The 20577-nt window shown below is 32.3% G+C and overlaps 1 protein-coding gene across 4 annotated transcripts in view; it reads left to right on the top strand.

The window, feature by feature from the left end:
- Positions 1-20577, top strand: part of cher (filamin A protein cher) — a 250920-nt gene that overhangs the window by 138247 nt on the left and 92096 nt on the right. Inside the window, exons 10-12 of one of the 4 annotated variants that reach the window (XM_072546800.1) lie at positions 3104-4230; positions 6991-7121; positions 7722-7857. In XM_072546800.1, the coding sequence (XP_072402901.1) occupies positions 3104-4230; positions 6991-7121; positions 7722-7857 (1394 nt within the window). Of the gene's footprint in view, positions 1-3103; positions 4231-6990; positions 7122-7721; positions 7858-11598; positions 11752-11777; positions 11799-20577 lie in introns of those variants that run through there. The other 3 variants (XM_072546795.1, XM_072546797.1, XM_072546799.1) reach the window with 3 other exon arrangements.

The raw sequence follows: 20577 nt of genomic DNA, 5'->3' as shown, positions 1-20577 counted from the left end.
GAAGTATTACATAACAAACACACATTTTTATCTTTAACTTCTGTAAAAAAGTATTGTTCTTCCCATTCCGATTGAAAGTGGTATGTCTTTACCTTCTTACAACTGCTTGCCATAATATTATTTTTGTTGTTCTCTACTAACCCAACCGCTGGACGTTGGTTACGCGTTCAGTTTTAAACTAAGCGCAATGTCGCCGCGCCGTGCGTATTTGTCCCGTTCAAAGCAATCCAGATCGTTCTCGAACACTAACGCGCTGCTCCGGCTGGTCTGTTCTATAAATAGCTGATTCTAGCTTGACGGCGTCAGGGGCAGATCGCTCACCGCAACGTTGCCGCTGTTTATGTTTAATATTATGACAATTAGATTTTTTTGTGGAATTTTCGGGCGCTTCTCTGATTTTTGCAGTTTGTATTTTTTAAATTAAAATCGTTGTGAGAGCTACCAGAATTGCCTCCGCGAGCTACCGGTAGCTCGCGATCGACAGGTTGGCGACCACTGGATTATAGTAATAAAGAATTCTCACAACAATAAATTTTACAAAAAAATAATAATTTTTCATTTGAAAATCAAATCTACACGTGTTAATTTTTGTTGAACCATTCGTATTATTTTTAAAATTACTTTTCTTGACTGAAAAACATTACAAATTAATTTTTATAATTTGAATGGAGTCAATTGGAGCTGGAAGGTCAGATAATAGAACAAGTGATGAGTTTAAATATCTAGGCATCACATTATCTAGCTACGGAAAGCTCGAAACTGAAGTGAAAGATCTAGTGAATAGAGCAAACAGAGCCGCAGGCTGCCTTAATGAAACAATATGGAGAAATAAAAATATCGGGAAAGAAACGATATACGCGGCAGAAACAAGACCTGACACAGAGAAAACAAAAATGATGTTAGAAACAGCAGAGATGAAAACACTTAGAAAAATTGATGGTAATACACTATGGGACAGAGCTAGAAGTACAGATATACGACGTAGATGCAAGGTGTAGAACATCAAGAACTGGGTAAGAAATAGAAGAGTAGAATAGAACGATCATATAATCCGAATGACAACAAATAGAGTACTAAAGATTACAAAAGACGGTTCCCCAATAGAAAGACGATCAGTAGAAAGACCACGAAAACGATGGAACAACAACTTACTGGAGGCACATTGAAAAACAAACAGAGTCATGTCATGAAGAAGAAGAAATAAAAAATTAATTTTTTTGGAAAATTTATTTTTAAAAGATATTATTTGTAACTATAATACATAAATATTTAAGTTACCATTATTTCCTAACTGTTTCTACTAATAAAAAAAAGAGAAAGGTACTTTTGCAAACCTATTTATAATATTTAACATAAACTTTTTGATCAAATTAATATTTATTTTTAATTTTTAATATATCTGCAAGCTTTTTATGTTGAACCTTATCAAATGCCTTTTCAAATTCTACAAAACATAAGTACATGTCCTGATTCATGTTAAAAAGAGTTCAATCATGATATCTAACATCTTCATCAATTATTTTTTATAATTCAATGAGTACATCATCTGGTCCAGTAGCTGTGCCTGGTCTTTTGTGTTTTTAATGGAATAGATGACTTCTTGTCGTAACATTGGTGGTGCGGTATTCTCTGTGGTTTCTATTGAAAGTTCTCCTCTATCATTATTAAGTAGAAGTGGTCCATTGACGCAATCTCTCTTTCACATCAGTAATTATGTTATCATTTCTTTTATTTTTTTGTGTAAATGAAAACTATCATACATTTTATTTAGATCTTCTAATTATTTCTAGCATCTGTCGAAAAGCCACCTCCCTTTTGCCTCTCGAATTTGCATTCTGATATTTTCATGAACTTATGTGTAATTCGTTCTTCGATAAGTTCAAGAATTTCTTCTGTCATCCAAGGTTCTTTTTCATTAAGTGGTTTGAAGGTTTCTTTTCCAACTGACATAAAAACATGTTGAATTTTTTGCCACTTATGGTCTATAGTTAGAGTTTCAGCATTATCTTCTTTGCCTTTTTTTCCGCATTTGTGTTTTTTGTTTGATCCACGATTTTTTCGGCTCTTTAGGGGCTTTAGTTTAGAGGAGGATATGTAGGCTTCTGGATAAGTTTTGCTTGATATTAAAGAATTTCTATTTGTTCTCTCGAGGATAATTATAATCTATTTAATTTGTCACTATTTTGTTATGATGGGCAGCTAGTGACCTCCGTGTGTATAATCTACGTTTAGGAAGTTTGAAAAAGGTATTTGCAATTATATGCATATTAAGTTCCACATTGATTCAGAAATCAACCATCCTAGAGCCACGTTCATTCCTCTTCCTCAGTACATATCGCCCCATACAATCCTCCTATTCTCCCTCTCTAATCGCTCATTATAATATTTATGTCATGTCTTTTAGTTATAAAATAATATTGCCAATTTGTTCTAGCATGGCTCTATTATATCTTCATCCTTGCCTGCAGGGGTCCATATATTTGGATTTTTAATTTTTCTAATTTAATTTATATTGAGTTAATAATAAAATATTAAAACAGTATTGTATGCATATAGAATTATTAATTGTGGTAATAATTTTCGTTGGTTAAAACTAAGATATAGCATCTTAGATTTTTTATTTCAGTGGTTAAGTATGTAGTTAACAAATGAAACTGTTTGATATAATCTCAGTAACAGATGTGTTTCAGTTGTTGTAGCTAAGTATATACTGCCATGTTTTATTACCTGCATAATTAGTTATCTTGTCGGGCATTAATTAACATTATTTTCTGCTCTTAAAATTAGTGTGTATTTGTAATAAACATTGTATTAAAAATTAACCATTTTATTAGCATGTACATGATTGTGTTATATGTATAAGCAAATTCCTTTTAACGTTGTTTCATGTTGTTTTCAATGGCAAAGTAGACTTGGCTATAGAATAATCCAAATAATGTTTTTTTCTTCTTATTGGGATAAATACGAATCCCTTTATTTAGAGTGTGTTTATACTAACTTTAGTAATACATTTGAAATAATTTGTTTAAATGTCCTGCATGAGATTTAAGATTGTTTCGCTACCTTAACTTTTTAAAATTCTAATAAAGAAACATTGTTCCAGGTGTGCATGTAGATTCTCCAACTGATTTTATAGTGGATACCAGAAGCATTCCAAAATCGAGTGACGATGGTAAATTGACATGCACAATAACCAGCCCATCAGGTGCACAAGTCGAAAAATTAATAATACCTTTAATCGACGGTACCTATAAAGTAAGTTATACTCCTTTCGAAGAAGGAAAACATACAATAGATATTTTCTACGATAACGTACCTGTACCAGGATCTCCGTTTATCGTTAATGTCAGAAGAGGATGTGATGCTAGAAAGTGTCATGCGTATGGTCCTGGACTTCAGAAGGGAATCCTTAATAAATCAAATATGTTTACTGTGGAAACTAAAGAAGCTGGAACCGGAGGTCTCTCTCTTGCTATTGAAGGTCCTTCAGAAGCTAAAATGACTTGCAAAGATAACAGAGACGGATCTTGCTCTGTAGAATATATACCAACCGAACCTGGTGAATACGATATTTCAATCAAGTTTACTGAAAATCACATACCGGGCTCTCCATTTAAGGTCTCAGTAGAACCAGAAACAAACGAGCACTTAGTAAAAGCCTATGGGCCTGGTTTGGAGAAATCCAATTGTAGATCGGGAGTACCTACAAGTTTTACAATTGACGCTTCTAAAGCTGGACCGGCTCCTGTAGCCGTCAATATAACCTCTGATTCCAAACCTCTCTCAAAGAGACCTGAAATAGTTGACAACAGTGATGGTACTTTTACAGTGACGTACATCCCTCCCAACGAAGGCGCTAACTTACAAACACAAATTCTTTACAATGACAAAAATATTCCCAACAGCCCATTTCCCGTTCATGTCAAACCTACAGTGGAACCAGAGAAAGTTAAATTCAGTGGACCTGCCATTTTTGACCAAGGCATTCCTGCCTCCATTCCGACAACTGTTATGGTCGACACAAATGAAGCAGGTTATGGGGAATTAGATGTCAAGATTATTGGTCCTGATGGCTCACAGAGGCCTGTAAAGCTCACAGATAATGGCGACGGTACTTACAGTGCAACATTTGTGCCTGATGACTGCGGGCGGTATAAACTTGATGCTAAATATGGAGACAAAGAGGTTTTGAAGACCCCCATTGCTATTCAAGCATATGCCATCGGAAATGTAAGTTTTTGCATTTTTTTCTTGTTTAATTGTGTTTGTTAGAGTTATGTTACTGTTGTAAAAATCGACCCTTGGCATCAATCCAAGGTGTTAAAAGTGTGTCTACATATATATCAAACAATCTGCTGTTACCAGCTGACATCATTTAAAAGTTTGGCTTTTTAACGATACATTAAGTCTAGCCTAACTATTTTTTAGTAAAAGTTTTCTACTTTTTTACTAACCAGATTTTACGATGTCCCTCATAGGTTTTTATATGTGAAGTTGGAATTTTACCGGAAATCTTAATATGCAATATCTGATTTGGTATTCATATCTTAATAACATAAACATTTATAGAAAACAATTTCGTCCGCGGTACTACCTGCAGTTAGTTTCATAATTTCAAACTGAACAAAAACAACAGTGTTTACACAGTTTAACACGTTCAGCCCCGGGTGGCATAAATATGATGCCTCACTAAATAGTACTCTTGGGACAATGAGGCATCACTCTAATGCCACACTACAGTTTTGTATTCGGGACACCGTGGCATCAACTGTGCCCCCACAGCTATATAAATTACATTGTAAGTTGGACAGGGTGGTCCAAAGAGCAAAATAATATTTCCTTATCGGATGTGAGACGGTTTTTACGAAAGATATGGAAATTATAAAACTTTATGAACAAAATAAAATATTTTATTCAGAATGTGCAAAAATAATTGTAATAATATAACACCTTATTATTTTAAAACAGCATTATGTGTTGAGAAAAAACAAGAAATACAATAATGTTTTTTGCATTGGTTGCACAAAAATTTAGAACGAGAATACTTGTTTTAAGCTTCCTTCCGCCCTCATTCTTCATTCTGACGTTGTATAAGCACCTGGAAAACTGCTTCTCTAGTTCCAAGTGCTTTCCGAAAACCAAACTGCGATATTTGACTCACATTTATCATATGTTCTTCTATGAATGATCTTAGTGAACGCTTTAGTGACATGATTGATCAAGCTTATAAGCCGGTAGTCATCACAGATTTGGGCATTTGGTTTCTTCGGGATTGTAATAATGTTGACTGTAGCCAGTTCTCCGGGATTTTACCGCTATTATATATGTTGTTAAAAAGTACAACTAGATTATCAAGGAACTGTTTGTCTGATTTACATAGGATCAGGATTACATAGGATGCAAATGATAATCAGCTACGTTAGATTTTAAGCAAAACAATAAAGTTGCTTCAGTAACAAATTGTTTCGAAGAACCAGCGTGAACAATGATAAAACGTTTACCGTCATACCCTTCTGGTTTACGTACATTTTAAACGTCTCTGGGAGGCACACTCTTAAGATTTTTCATATATTTACGAAGGAATTTGGTGTTCAATTAATGCTTTTCGATTATTGTCCTTTTCGTATTTAAATCCCAATTCAGGTAATTCAAAACATATGTTTTGTTAACAAATACAACTTCTTTAACCCTTAATTAATTACTTATACTTTGCAAAGTAACATATTTCTCTAAAAAAAAAACAGATACAAGATACAAGTACAAAATAAATCGCACTGTTTATAAATAGTTTCTTTTTTTTTTATTTTAAGTCATTCTGTTACGAGCTTATTCATTATTATTGTTTAATTTCTTCTCGCTTTTATCACACTTGGTTTTTTTGTTATGTTAGATATAAAAATATGCAACGAATATTTGACTGCTCGCTCTCAATTTTTAAAATATTTTTAAAATGCTGTTGACAATGCGTGAATAATGAATGTGTTAAAAAGAACGTGCCAAATCAGATATAGTCACTTGAATAATTAAATATTTTTAATTGCCAACATTATTAAGTTGTAATTCTTATACAAAATAAAAATAACAATGTATTAGTATGTATATACAATGTATCTTTTTTAATAGACCAGGGAATCAACGATTTTTTCAAGACACTCTTTGATACAGGTACTAACAACTGCTTTTGATACATTTGGTGATAATATGTATTACAACAAAAAAATACAAAAGATTAAACGTCATTTTTTACTGATAAACAATATATAAACAATGTAAGATCGGTATTTGATCTAAATACTACCCTTAAAACAAGTGTTAGCTCTTTTTTTCGAAAATTCACCGGGAATTTGTTTATAAATTCTTAACTTCAAGTTTATATAAAAGTCGCAATATCTTCGGTTTTAATCAATGAAAATTTATATTCTTTTTAATTTGGGTTACCTCGTTGCATAAATTAGAAAAATGCAATTATATCATTTTTGACTGGTTTACTTAATCGAGTAGTTTGTTTAAACAAACAAAAAGTACTTTTCTGTTATTATTGGAAGTAAAAAGTGGGTATAAAAAGGTAGCTTACCTTTTAAACCCTTCTTCTTTGGCACAGCAGAGACGGCTCATTTTTAAAGAAATCGTTTTGAAATTTTGTCGTCAAATCTTTCAAATGTTGCTTTTGAATTTTTTTTTAAGTTTTGTCACTTTTCCATATAATTCCATATTGTTATCACCAAATTTAATGAAAGCAGTTGTGAGATACTTGCATCAAGAAGTGTCATAAAAAGGCAAAGGTATTGAGTTTTTCAGGCACTTGAGGCAAATATTTGACACTCATCCTATATAGTATAATGAGAATTTGATATCAACGAGTTTTTAAAATTTTAAATTTTGAATGTTTTTGCGATTTTTAGTAGAAATTTATCACTCCTTATACTTAAACCTTTGAGGGACATAAATATTTAGAAAAGTCGGCCCCTTCAGTACTTTTTATTTCCTTAGGCTGACAAATGCAAGATTACAGAAGGTTTAGAAAAAAATCTGGCTAGTGGCCAGCCTTACCATATAATCGTTAACACTGAAAAGGCTGGAGCAGGGAAAATTACGTGTAAAATCAAGTCCGTTGACGGAGGGTAAATAATTTTTTTATACAGTGTTCACAAATTTGAGTTTAGTAAGTTTTTAAGTCGAGCTCCAGTAATGCACTCGAAATGAAAATAAACTAAACACAAACAAACTAATTCCAAATTTCTTGTCTAAACCTTGTAATATAAAATTACTTGTAAAGTTAAAAGCCATCTAGAGACACGTAAATATAAACGAGTATACATCCATACATGGTGGGTTAAATTTATTTGGAACCCATTTTGATATTATAACTTTTTTAGTTTTATTCCGATTTTGATGAAATTTGAAACCTATATTGATAGCGCATATTTAAATTAAAATTAAAAACAAGACTAACGAAAAAACTTAAGGGAGGTCTAAGTAAGGGCCATTTTTATAAAGGCCTAGTTTCATTGAGTCATAAATTGAAAGCTTAAAAAACCTCACCTTAGATTCCAAATCAAAATCTAATAGAGTTTTTTATTTGAGAAATTCCAATTTTGAAAAATGGTTGAATAAGATTATAATATGTACCATGCTTAAAGTGGTTTATTCAAGAAGTTTGGGCTTACGTTTATTTTTTTGAGAACTGTATATAAAAATTGTTGTGATTGTTTTTTCGGTAGAGATCTGGATATTAATATAGTAGATAATGGGGACAATACTGTCACTATCTATTACACCGTGGCAGATGCTGGGGAATATACCATCAATATTAAGTTCGGCGGTCAAAGCGTACCTGGAGGTTTCTACACTTTAGTGGTGAGTGGTGTCGAGATTGGCGACTTAACTGGTTGATTAACACATAGGCGTATCCTGAATTGCTAACAATTTGGAGTAAATTATCCGTTGTGTTATAGCTAAAATTATTGTTTGAAAGTTTTTGCTTAAGTATTTTCCTTTAAATAATTATCATAGGCGTATAAGTATTAATAAAACCACTTACTTTTAAAAAAATAAATAGTCTAAAGTGTACCGCCAGTTTTTAGTGAACTGATGTTATTAAACTTTGCTTTGCGCTTGATGCCCTAGTTATCTTTTCTATAAATTTCGGAATTAGAACTATAGGTATATACTTGTTTTCTTCCTGGATACGTCTGTGTCGTGTTTCTTTTCGCTTATAACTAAAATTGATCTTATTGCTGTTGCTGCTTTATATTTTGGTTTACGTTATTTTTAAATCTTCCAGAAACTTTGCAATAGTTTTACCAGGTATCCTTTGAATTAACTAACCTGTATTTCAATGATATAAAACATTATAAAGTATGATGCAAATCTATGTAATAAATTCACTACTTCACAACCAGAAGACTTTTGAAAAAATCTTAAAACACGTCAATTTTAATTTTTGAGTGCCATAATCGACGATTTTTTGAATACAAACCAAGATCACGGGACACCTCATTTGAAAGATCTTCTAATGGCTTTTGCAACAATGTATCGCTCTAATATATATTTCTACAGTGCTTTTTCTTCTTTGATAATTAAACATAGTTTTAATGTAAGTGAAAATTTTCAGCTTCTTTTAGATATCTTCAATTTTGATTTTTACTTCGTTAATAAAAATTATTCACAATTTTAATAATATTAAAATGGTCTGAGAAAATTTATACATTATTAAGTGAAATACTCATGTTCAATGTCATTGTTACTATTTTTGAAGTGCTTTCCTGAACAAGTTTATTGGGGATTAAATAGTGTATTTTGATTGTATGAAATCAACTTAAACTTAAGAACCATTGTAACAAAAATTATTATAGGCTTGGCTCCAAGTGTCCGGTTAAAGATTTATTTACCCATCATACTTCTTTAGGTGATGTATTCGTATTAAAACGTTGGCCGTCTACAATTTCCTGAAACCTTTCTCCATCGGCTGCTGCGCGAAATAATTCTACTGTGGGACGAAAGTTTCTTTCGACCAATCCATCTCTTTAAATGCGAAGATCTAAATTACGAAGATGGAAGTCCGACTGAAATAAACAACACGACAACGGCCCAAAAATAACAAACGAAGAAGTAACTATGACCATTAAGCGGATTAAAGATGGGAAATCACCAGGACCTGATGAGGCGTATGGTGAAATTTTAATGCTATTAGAGGCACACCAAATCACAGCTCTTAGGAGACTATTTAACAACATCTACGAGACTGGTTACTTGTGGGGTAGAAAATGTGAAGAACATAGATTAATTACTTTGATGAGCCATGTACTGAAAGTACTCCTTTCTATTATTCACTCGCGCATGTACACCAAATTAGAAGAACACCTGAGTGAAGTTCAATTTGGATTCAGAGCAGGACTCGGAACGAGGGAAGCACTTTTTAGTTTGCAAGTTCTAATACAGAGAGCCAGGGATGTTAACTGCGATGTGTATGCATGTTTCATTGATTTCGAGAAGGCATTCCGTGCAAAGTAGCACATTCTAAAGGTACTTTTAGGAATCATGTAAACTAAGTAATATAATAGTCTCCCGTTTTATACCGCTTCGCGGCTTTGGGAGTATAGCAGGGTAGTCTGCTATATCTAGGGCCTACGGTATACAAGAAAGGTAACATGGCCAGTGCTACGCTTCAACCGCCTATTATTACCCCTGGTTTTACCCAAGGTACTCATTTTATTCAGGCTGAGTCGACCTGGGGCCTATAGACATTTTTAAAAATGTCTAGTTGTTCTTGCCGGCGGTAGGATTCGAACTCCGGACCACCGGCATGCGAGGCAAGCATCCTACCGCTTGCGCTACGCAGGCCCTGTAAACTAAGTTGCGTATTAAAAATATACTCGTAGCAAGTCTAAAACTTAAGTAATCTGTATGCACACTCCAATCCAAATTATCATCTAGAAAGATTCCTAATAGTTTAACACTATTTCTTGAGATATACTTCCAATCGTAACTAAAAATCAAATTCTGGTTTTTCTTTTCATTTAGCTTCAGCCCATTATGTAAAAACCAGTTTTTTGCTTTCTGGATATCACTATCCATTTTAATTTTTAAATTATGCTGATTAATATCTGTATTAATGAGAGTTGTATCATCTGCGAAGCAAACATATAGAACCTTGAGGAACCCCACGGGTTAGACTCAGAATAGCTGTTATGAAGAAAAACTGCCTGTTTTCTATTTGTTAAGTATGATCTAAATAGATTAAGAGTGTTTCCCCTAATACCGTATTTATGCATTTTTTCCAATAGTAATTCATGCGAAACACAGTCAAAAGCTTTGGATAAGTCACACAATGTCAAAGACACAAAATTACCTTCCTACAAATCTCATCAACTATATCTCACAGTGAAGTATTTTGTATTTTTCTAGATATTCTATCAAACGAACATTTAGAATACTCTATAGAAAATTTTGCCGAAAATGGGAATGATTTAGATGGGACGATAATTTCCAATTTCATCTAAAGCTCCCTTTTTGAACACTTTTGTTACTTAATACATCTGGGAAAATCCATTCAGTAAGACAATTATTATAAAGTATAATTAATTTGTCAATAATTATATCGATTGTTTCCACAATTATTTTTTTGTTTAAGAAATAAAAATCCGGGCAGTCTGAATTTTTTCATTCCTGATTTCAGTATCATTAACAGGTACTAAAAGAAAGAGTCGCAAGGAGAGTGTACATCTTTCAAAAAATATATGGCTACATTTTCATTTGTGGAATGAAAGAATATAAACGATAAAGAAGAGACAATAACATTTACCATTGAAAAGGAATATGATAGCACACTTTCTAGATGTTTTAATTTCAAAGAAGGATACTGGATGAGACTCAGGTCAAGCAATACACACACCAACAGATATCTAAATTACAAATCAAATCACAACGTCAATATTAAAAAGGAAATCATTAAATCCTTATACGATAGAGCCAAAATAACTAGTTCTAACGAAAATTCGTTCTTAGAAGAACATCGAATGATTTGAAGGAATTAAATTATTAGAAGAATTTTTCACCACGTAACAAAAACCAAATTTTTTTTCAAAATAAATATATTTTAACATTTATTAAACATTATTTCAACAAAAATATTAAATTACATTAAGTTGCCACAAGAACAATTTCAATTTCTTTTAATTGTCAACGCCTTTCTTTTCCATGTTTTCTTAAATCATTCCTGTGAACGTTTTATTTTTAAATGTGTCCGGGATTGAAATTACATTGGCGTTTCCAGTATAATTAATAGATACGCGGCTGTCTCAAATAAAAGCAACATTTTTGTAGGAGTATCATCCTCGCCAGAGAGCTCGAGCTTAAGTTAAATCTAAAATATTTGGCTAGACAAGATTGTCACAGGATCCGACGTTTCTACGGTCGCATCTCCCCCCTTCTGAAACTAAAATGAAAGCGACGCTCCACCCCCAGCTATAATGCCGCATATATAATTTGTAAATCAAAGAGAATTTGAACATAAAAATAGAATTTAATAAACATGCCTAGAATCTCCCGAAAAATTAAAACATATCCACTCTAATTACCACAGTGTTTTTCTACTTTTTTTCTCTTGAAATTGAATATTTCCACGAGGATAATCGAACGCTACCGAATGGGAGCTTCTTCTCTTCTGGCACCCACCAGATTTGTAAATTTTAGATCTATGTTAATTTAATTGTTTCAGTCTTGTGAACACTTTTAGCTAGGATTTGTAAGGTACGTTTGACAGAGAAAGCGTGTTTTGTGTTGCGATTTTTCTAGCGGTATGTAAGTGTTTGTGTTTTTAGCTAATCAAAATATTAAAATTTTCTTCGGTTACATTAAATTTAGAAAAGTTTATTTTTAAGTCCATGCTTTGCTGAAAGATACAGCGTAATTTTGAAATGCAAACAACCACATAAAACTATCATTAGTATTTGATTTAAAAAAATAATATTTCTATTTTAAATTAAACATCTTTTGTTTAACATAACATATATTTATATTCAGTTGAAAAATTTTGTGCTGGGAAAAATTCCATTAATATGATTTCAAATTTCCTGTCATAAGATTATACCACGTGAGAGACTTACTCATTTTCTTTTGTGACACATATTTTCTACGAAAAATATTTGCTTTCACTTGATTTATTCATCTGCATTTTTCATTACTTTCTATTCTGTGTGCCGTATTTTTATTCTTCTTCTTAATTGTTTTATTTTATTTAAAAATCATTTGTCTTTAATCAGCATTTTTCCAGATTCATCGCCTTTTTAATAATGAATAGCTTTACCTCGAATTTTAGTATATCTTGGCTATTTTTTATAAAGTTGTGTCTACTTTAGATCATATTTTGTATAATTTTTAAACAAAAATAAGCACGGGCAGACCTTTATTTTGTTATTTAATAAAAGTTCTATCAAAAACCAATTACATCCTCATTTATCTTTTCTTTTTTCAGTTTTTATTACGTAAGTAACCGCTCCAATACCGGCTTCCTTTTATTGTTTTTTATTGATGACCAACATACTTATTGTATTATTTTATTTTATTTTGTATAGTATATAATTTTGTTCGTTTCTACACTAATTTACATTTCGGCAGAAAATTTTTTTTCTCCAAAAAAAAGTTTTTACAAAACTATTAAAAACCCTGTTGTAATACTTTTTTTTCTTACCATTCTCTACTCCTTTTTCAGAAAATCATGTAGCATACCCCTACTCTCTTTTTTAAGCTACCAATAATTTCTATTAGATTTTATTCATCTTATGATAAGTACGTGTATTAGTTTATCTGTATTTTGAATCCCAAGTCACTTAAAAAAATTTACTAGTATTTTTTACTACAGTTGAAGGTTCACCCTAGCTGTCCTTTCTCTTTGGAGTAGTGTAGAATTTCAGGTACATCACTTGAAGTGTGCAAACCTGACCTTACCCACTAAATACCTTTATCTTCTACGGCATATTTGGAATTATTCTTTTAGAATGTACCGTCGAGTATGTTGGTTTTTGAATCAAGTATATTTATTCAGTTTTTTTTAGTTTAACCTATTTTCTTGCACCCTTTCATCTTCTACTTTCTTTTTATAATTTCCGTGGTAGTCCTTACTGTTATGTTAAAGTTTTTTGCTGGCTATGGATTTCTTATTGTGGTTTCTTGTGTGATGCTTTTCTATTTTTTTTACCAATTTTTCCGTTTCCTGGCTGAATTAACTGCATGCAAAAACGCAATTTTCTGGCACGTCCTCCACCCCATACATTACGCATAGATCGTCATTTGCCTCTTCTATTTTATAAGTATAGGTCCTAAGGGACCCATGGCTCCACACACTTCTCACACTATTTTTCTGCTTTTCTGCCTGATCTTTTTTATATCCTTCTTCTTTCTTTGTACATAGTCCCCCTCTCCTTTACCATTAATTGGATTTGTAAAATCCCTGCTATACAGACCCATGGCTCGTTAACAGTGAAATAAAATTTGGCCAAGCATTCTCGTCCAATTTGGTTTAGTTCTTTTTTCGAACTACTTTCCCTAACACTATTTTGTCTGCTTTTCTCCCTGATCTTCTTTATATCCACTTTCTTTCATTGTACATAGTCATCCTTCTTTATCATTAATTGGATTGGTAAAATCCCTGCTATACATACCAATGGGTTGTTAACAATTGTGTGAAATAAAATTTTGACAAGCATCCTCGTCCAATTTGCGTTAGTTCTTTTTTGGAGCACTTTCTCTGTCAATTTCCACATTATTTTTTGTGCTTTCTTCCCTGATCTTTTTTGTATCTTTCCTCTCCTTTACGAATAATTATCCCTGCTATTATTTATACAGCAATTGATAAAAATGTACTGTAGACGCTTACCATGCTTAACAGTGGTTTTCTTTGTACCTTTACCGTCATCAATGTGTACTTTTTTTTTCTTTATTACTTTCTCCCAGACTGGGACCACGTATAGAATTGTAGAATGTACTATTTCTAAATACATCTTCCTTCTTTCTTTATGAACTTGACCCCCTGTGTTTGGCATCATCGTTACTAAAGCAGCAGTCTTCTCCTCAGCTCTATTGGTCCTTTCTATATGTGTTGTAAAATTAAATCTGTTATCAAGTTGAACCTCTAGATGCCTCGCTTCTTTTTGGGTACAATAAACTAGATCGTTGCAGACTGTTGCATTGAATACATACCAGAGATATTGTTCTCTGTTTTTTTATTTGGATAATTGGAGAATTGTAAACATGAAATAAAACAAATTTATAAAAAAATCTTTATAATATATCACTTATTGCCGTTTTTCTGATGGTTATGACGTGTTATACAGTTCTAGTAACATTTGAATCTTCACTAATTATTGTATAGAAACAATTTTTATATTTATTTTCATTAGAATGACATAAGCTGTATAAAAGTGTATGTGGTAGTTTTTGTTTGTTCCTGAGCAGTTTTTGATGGTTTAATACAATGTGTTTGCTATAAAAAATATGTCGAGCCTGCGTTATTTGATACTGCGAAGCAATAATTTTGTCTAATTTTATGCATACTCAAAAATAAGTGTTATTTACTGCGTTCCGCATGCAAATAGTAATTTTTTGCCAGAAATAGATAATTTATTATAAAGCGAAATGGTTTTATTGAAATTTATGTATTTGGATCGATAAATCTTACGATTATACTCAAAGATGTAATCAAGATATTATAGATTTTAACGCGAGTCCTTTCAACTTTTATTACGATACGTTAAAATTTAAAATGATGCTCAGTTATTGAAATCATATAACCAGAGATCATTTTTTAATAAACCAAAAATTGTATTTATCATTGCACCTTTTGTCGTAATACAGCTAGAAGATTTGCCAACAATTCTAAAATTAAAATAAAAATTCTAAAGTGTCCTTGATTTCAGTACATATTTTGTGCCACAAGTTGATAATTTATTTTCCGTTGGAATTGTATGTACGTGTGTCAAAAATAAAAGAAATTGTAAATAAACGTTCTAGCGAAGATAAGAAAATTATATAAAATTCTTACTTTGATGAATTTCAATAGAATTAAAACAAACAAAAAATTACTGAATTCGGTACTTAAGATATCGGGATAATTTTAGTTATAGAAGCCAAATTACTAATTACATATCATTGGAAAGAAGCAAATCGTTGCTCTAACAAACGAAGACACTAGGATTACAGGCAGATAAAATAATACAACTCGTGGCTAAATTCTACAGCGAAATATACAAAACTTCTGAAACACTTGAAGAAGCAATCAGTGACCAAGATGTATCAGAAGTCCTTCCAGAAGAAGAAGAATCGACAATTACAAAAATGAAAATCGGTAAAGCAGCTGGAATAGATGGCATAACACTAGAACTGCTTAAATACGCTGACAAAAATACCTGCAAAATCTTAGTGGGCATATTTACGAACTGCCTTAGATCAATATGCATACAAGACAACTGGAAAACAGCTAACAAAATGCTCGTTAATAAGAAAGGTAGCAAAGATCATTAACAACAGATTGACAAATGCGTTCGATGCTGCAAGAGTGCAAGCTGGCTTCAGAAGTGGATTTAGTACCCTGAGCGTATTTTAGACAATCGTGGGCAGAAATGAAGACTGTGTATATCGATAGAATACGCTGAGAATGATGATGATAATGATGATGATTATAATGACGATGATCTAAAATTTACAAACTCTAGATTAAAAGATTATATTACTTACATATTGAGTGTATTTCCTTGGTCATTTATAGCACCTAATCCAGCCTTGCTCTCTTGGTAAGGTATTGAACAATCTTGAATAGTGAACAGTCTTAATTGTGACATTGAGAGATTGGGTGGTCGATATCGAGGTTTTACGTAGAATGGGAAAGGAATGCAAAATCACTCATAGAAAAACCCTAATTAGAATCTTGGCCATATTCTGAGAAATGAGCAGAGATATGGCTTGTTGCAAGTAGTTCTTGAGGGCAAGATGTATAGAAAAAAAGCACCAGGGAGAAGAAGGATTTATTGACTTCAAAATCTGAAAAAATTGTTCAACACATCTATCAGCGGACCATTAATAATAGCTGCCAGCAAAGTAAGGGTAGCTATGTTGATAGTCAACGTCCGGAAGATGACGTAGATTTCCATTGTTCCTTGACGAACATCTCTTCTGGGAAGCCTATAAGCCAGAACTATTTTTTGAGCCTACAGGGACCGGTCATCTTAACAGCCTTTCAGCTGTTTTTGAGTCTCCTATGAACTTGGCCGAAAGTTCTTTAACAAACTGTTTAGCCTGTTTCTGTTCTAGAATATTCTACCACTATATATTTTTAAGCATTCGTCAATACCTGCTCCTTTCTGTCTGTTTCCAATTCCAAAGAAAGTGTCTATAAATAAAATTTCCATTTCATTGAGTACTGGGGGATATACTTTTTATAGTGATCTTCATTTAGAAGTCGTACATTGGTGTGACCACAACAATGGAGACACTACTTCTCTCTATGCGGAATTACTTACTTCCTTCGCTTAAATGGTGACTTCGCTTAGTGAAGTTGTGAAGACACGATGGATCCGAGTGGACACAGACAACTAATAGAGCCTCTTGTGGCCACTCACATATGAAAGTAGGAACCTAGTCTTTTAAGCGCTTCCATCAAAGGATACATTGTTAAAATCTCCCTCTAGGGCTCTTTGCCTTTCAACAAATGATGATATTCCAAGCATTCGGCGCAGGCACATCTTAAAAATTTTAAGTATGTTAATGGATCTGGTCCTAAACGTCCATACGCCCATTCCTTACAAGAGAACGTACCACTTAATTTATGAATCTAGTCGGTCTATTTTAATAGACCTTGATGCATTGTGTTTGCTTTAGTTTCCTCTAGTATAGTTTACCGCAATTTGACCAAAAAAAATAATAATAACATTTTTGTGACTAAAAAATTTTAAAAAAATGGTCAATTTTTGAACAATTTTTTCAAATGTCTGACATTTTTTTTTTTTTAATTTTCAATTTTTCTAGTAAACTATCACGTAAAAGCACTTCTTTTTTAAAACTCTTCTCGAATTTTATGTTTTTTTGGCGCCGTCAAAAATTTTTGGCGCCATGTTTAAAATACGGAAACATTGGGAAAAAAAAAGAAAAATAATTTTTTGTAATCTTTAAAAGTTGTATACTAATATAAAAGAAGTTTAATTGCCATATATATCATAGATAAGATACAAAACAAATATTGAAAATGTGTCATTTTTTACCATTCTAGACGGTAATAGTACCTTAAACTTATTGTACGTTCACTACTATAAAATTGGAACATATTGTTAAGTTTTAGCTTTTAAAAAGCTAAAGAATAAAGTTTTCTACTCTAAACCTGTCAAATATGTTTAAATTTAAATCTTCAATAATAAAGTTTTAACCTTAAACATTTTGTTTAAACCGTAATAAAATACGTTACTGTTAAACCAAATCATTAACATCTCCCCATTACTTTAACGTTAAATTGACACAGCGATTAATCTCCAATCATTTCACTAACAAAACACTCATAATACTCTGCCACCAATCACATAAAACAGACGATTTATGTCACAGCTCAACAGTTTTCTCAACTAACACTTACATATCAATCACTCAGCTGTCATCACTTCGGCTTTGAGTCAGGAACACAATCGGTGACTGCAGAACGGTTAGCCAAAATGATCGTATGCATCGTGTTGCTTCCAATTAGTTAACAGTATTAAATGTAAGATAATGTAGCAGCTGGTCCTGTACATTTTACATATAATACAATGTAGAAAAAATAATTTACAAGCAAAATATATGTATGAAATAAATTATAAAGTTAATTAATAAAAACATAGTCATTGCTATTCAAGACTTATACAGAAAATAAAACTAATATACCTTTGTTTTGGGTTTAAGGTAAAGTGATATAAAATTAATAAATTTTAAGCAGTGAACTGAACATTTCTAAAGAAGTAAAGCCCTAAGTGGGGACTCACAGACCAAAACATAATAACTAGAGATAAAAACAGTGATATGCGGTGAAATAACAATATAAACATAATGTAATTCAGAAAGACAAGATTTCTAGTACAATATTTAACCAAGTGATGGATATTTATAGCAACACATTGTAATGTCCATCAAAAATTGAATAGTAATGAATAAGTATGTTTCTATTTTTAATTCTTGGTGAGATTAGATGAAGCAGAAAAACGCAAACATGCCCCAACTATTAAAGTGTGAATATATCAGGTTCTTTGAACTTTTGTGTGTAATCTACAGATGATTATCCTAAGAAGTAGTAGAAAAATAGGAAGCTGTAACTTTGTGAATTACTTGGAAATATCGTGACGGACATTTTTTTTCATGGTTGGAATATCTAAACTACGGCGTTTTCCTTTCAGAGGTCGTAAAAAAGCGTCAATCTGGCAATGATCATAAATATTATGAATAGAATTATATTTTTTTGCCTGATTGGTAGATAATAACTGGAAAATGCGTGGAAAATGTTGCCCGACAAAAATATTGGGGCATTAAGCAGGTAGGACACCAGCAATATGTTAATTTCTTGACTTTTTATATTTACAGCAAGATCACGAATTTTACAATTCAGAGTTTTATGGGTACACGTTTTCAGAAATGGCAGATATGCATTTCATTCTGGGTAATTTTGGTCGTGGAACTCATGAAACTATTGATAGTAGAAGGAAAGGTAGAAGGCCGAAATATCGCAATCAAGCAAAATATCTGGTTTTTACAGAACAACGTTCCGGTATATTACAATAACAAAGGTAGGGAATATCTTTTCGGACAGTACCCCGGACGTTAGATTGAAAGAGATCCTGATGCGCCTATTTCTTGGCCATCCAGAGGTCCATATATTAAACCTATTAACTTTTTCTTCTGGGATTTTCCGAAAAAGGCGTGTATTCAGTAGAAATTATGGCAGAATAACTGAGAAATAGTATCATTTAAACTACATATCGGTTATTCATTTTATTTATTGGTTATTTTGTAAAATAGTGAAGCTATATCTGTAAGAAAGATTTCGTTACTTTTTTTGAAGGATCATCATCATCGCCATGCAGCTTGTAGGATACACTACTGAACATAAGCCTTTCTTAGTAGTCTACTGCTGGTGACCTTATGCCGTATGAATCCAGTGAGTTGTGACTCTCTTAACAGCATGGCTCCGTCGTCTTGGACGTTTACCTCTACTTCTATTTCCATCAAACCTAGGACGCCACTCCACCATTTCTTGCCACGTGTTCAACCCAATTCCACTTGATGTATGCTATTCTTTCTACAGTATCTTTGAATTCTGTTCTGGCTCTTATAATTACATTTGGGAGTCTATCTCTGAATGTTAACCCCAACATCGATCGCTCCATGACTCGCTGAGTTACTCTGATTTGTTTCACAGATTTTTTAGTGAGTGCTAAAGTTTATGCACCATAAGTAAACACCGGAAGTACGCCCTGTTCAAAAACCAAACTTCTTCCTTTTTTATTATACCCTGTATAATATTCATTTAATCCCTGGTTCTTAAAAGTTAGTATTGTTTATACAAAGATATTCCAAAAATATGGAAGAATTCTGATGTTTATACCAAGCGTCGCTTTTATTTAAATGTCGACTTGCGGAATGCTGATTGTTTTTTAATTTTCAGTGACTGTTCAAAATTTCTAAATTAACTTTTTCCGCCAGACGTGTCTGTTGATAAGTTCTGGATTAATATTTCTGTCATCGCACTCTGTCTTACTCAAAGCGATGCGATGTAGCAGCAGCAAACTCAAGAGATATAAAGAAGACAGGTGCACAATCGTAAATAAAATTAGCTGGGAAATATCTATGCTGAGCATCGTTTTACTAATAATAAAACACTGTAAATACTGAGTCAAAATTTGAGGTATGTTTGAAATACTTTCTCTTACCTAACACTTCCCACACATTAAAAATAGTAGTTGCCTATATTTCAACAGCGTTTCATTTACCTTTAATTCAAAATATTAGATAGAGCGTGGAATTTTATTTTATATCAACAATGGAACTGCAAAGTGACATATAATATATGTTATTATATATTATATCCTCCAACTTTTCGTACCGAGAACATTTCGTTTAAATATTTTGCGTGATGTAGATGCTTATTTCTTATTTAATTTACTAGTATTTTGTTAAATTAAAGTTGCTTCCTGCAGCTTATTTTTTTATATTAAAAAAGTGAATTTGATAAAAAGCCTTTATATAAAATTAATAGTAAACAACGTATGCTTTGTTCATACGTTAGCAGGTGGCGTTGAAGTGAACATAATAATTTATTAAATTATTTTAATATAATATAATTTGTTTAAAATATAAATAATAAAATAACTTTTTTCAATTTCAAAAATATTATTTAAATTCTAAAAATACAGAAAACGCTATACGCGGCGTACAGCGTTTATTATATACCACCGCCTTATATAATAACCTAGTGATTTGCCCGTGACCTTGCGACGGGGAATAAAATCAATTGCCATATACAGTCACTCAATTTTTTTGTCTTTAACGCTAGGACGACAACAAAATGAT

This window comes from Diabrotica undecimpunctata, chromosome 10 (assembly GCF_040954645.1).
Source record: "Diabrotica undecimpunctata isolate CICGRU chromosome 10, icDiaUnde3, whole genome shotgun sequence".
NCBI classification, from domain to species: Eukaryota; Metazoa; Arthropoda; class Insecta; order Coleoptera; family Chrysomelidae; genus Diabrotica; species Diabrotica undecimpunctata.
The sequence above is the reverse complement of the archived record's forward strand: the minus strand, read 5'-3'. Positions and strand labels throughout refer to the sequence as shown.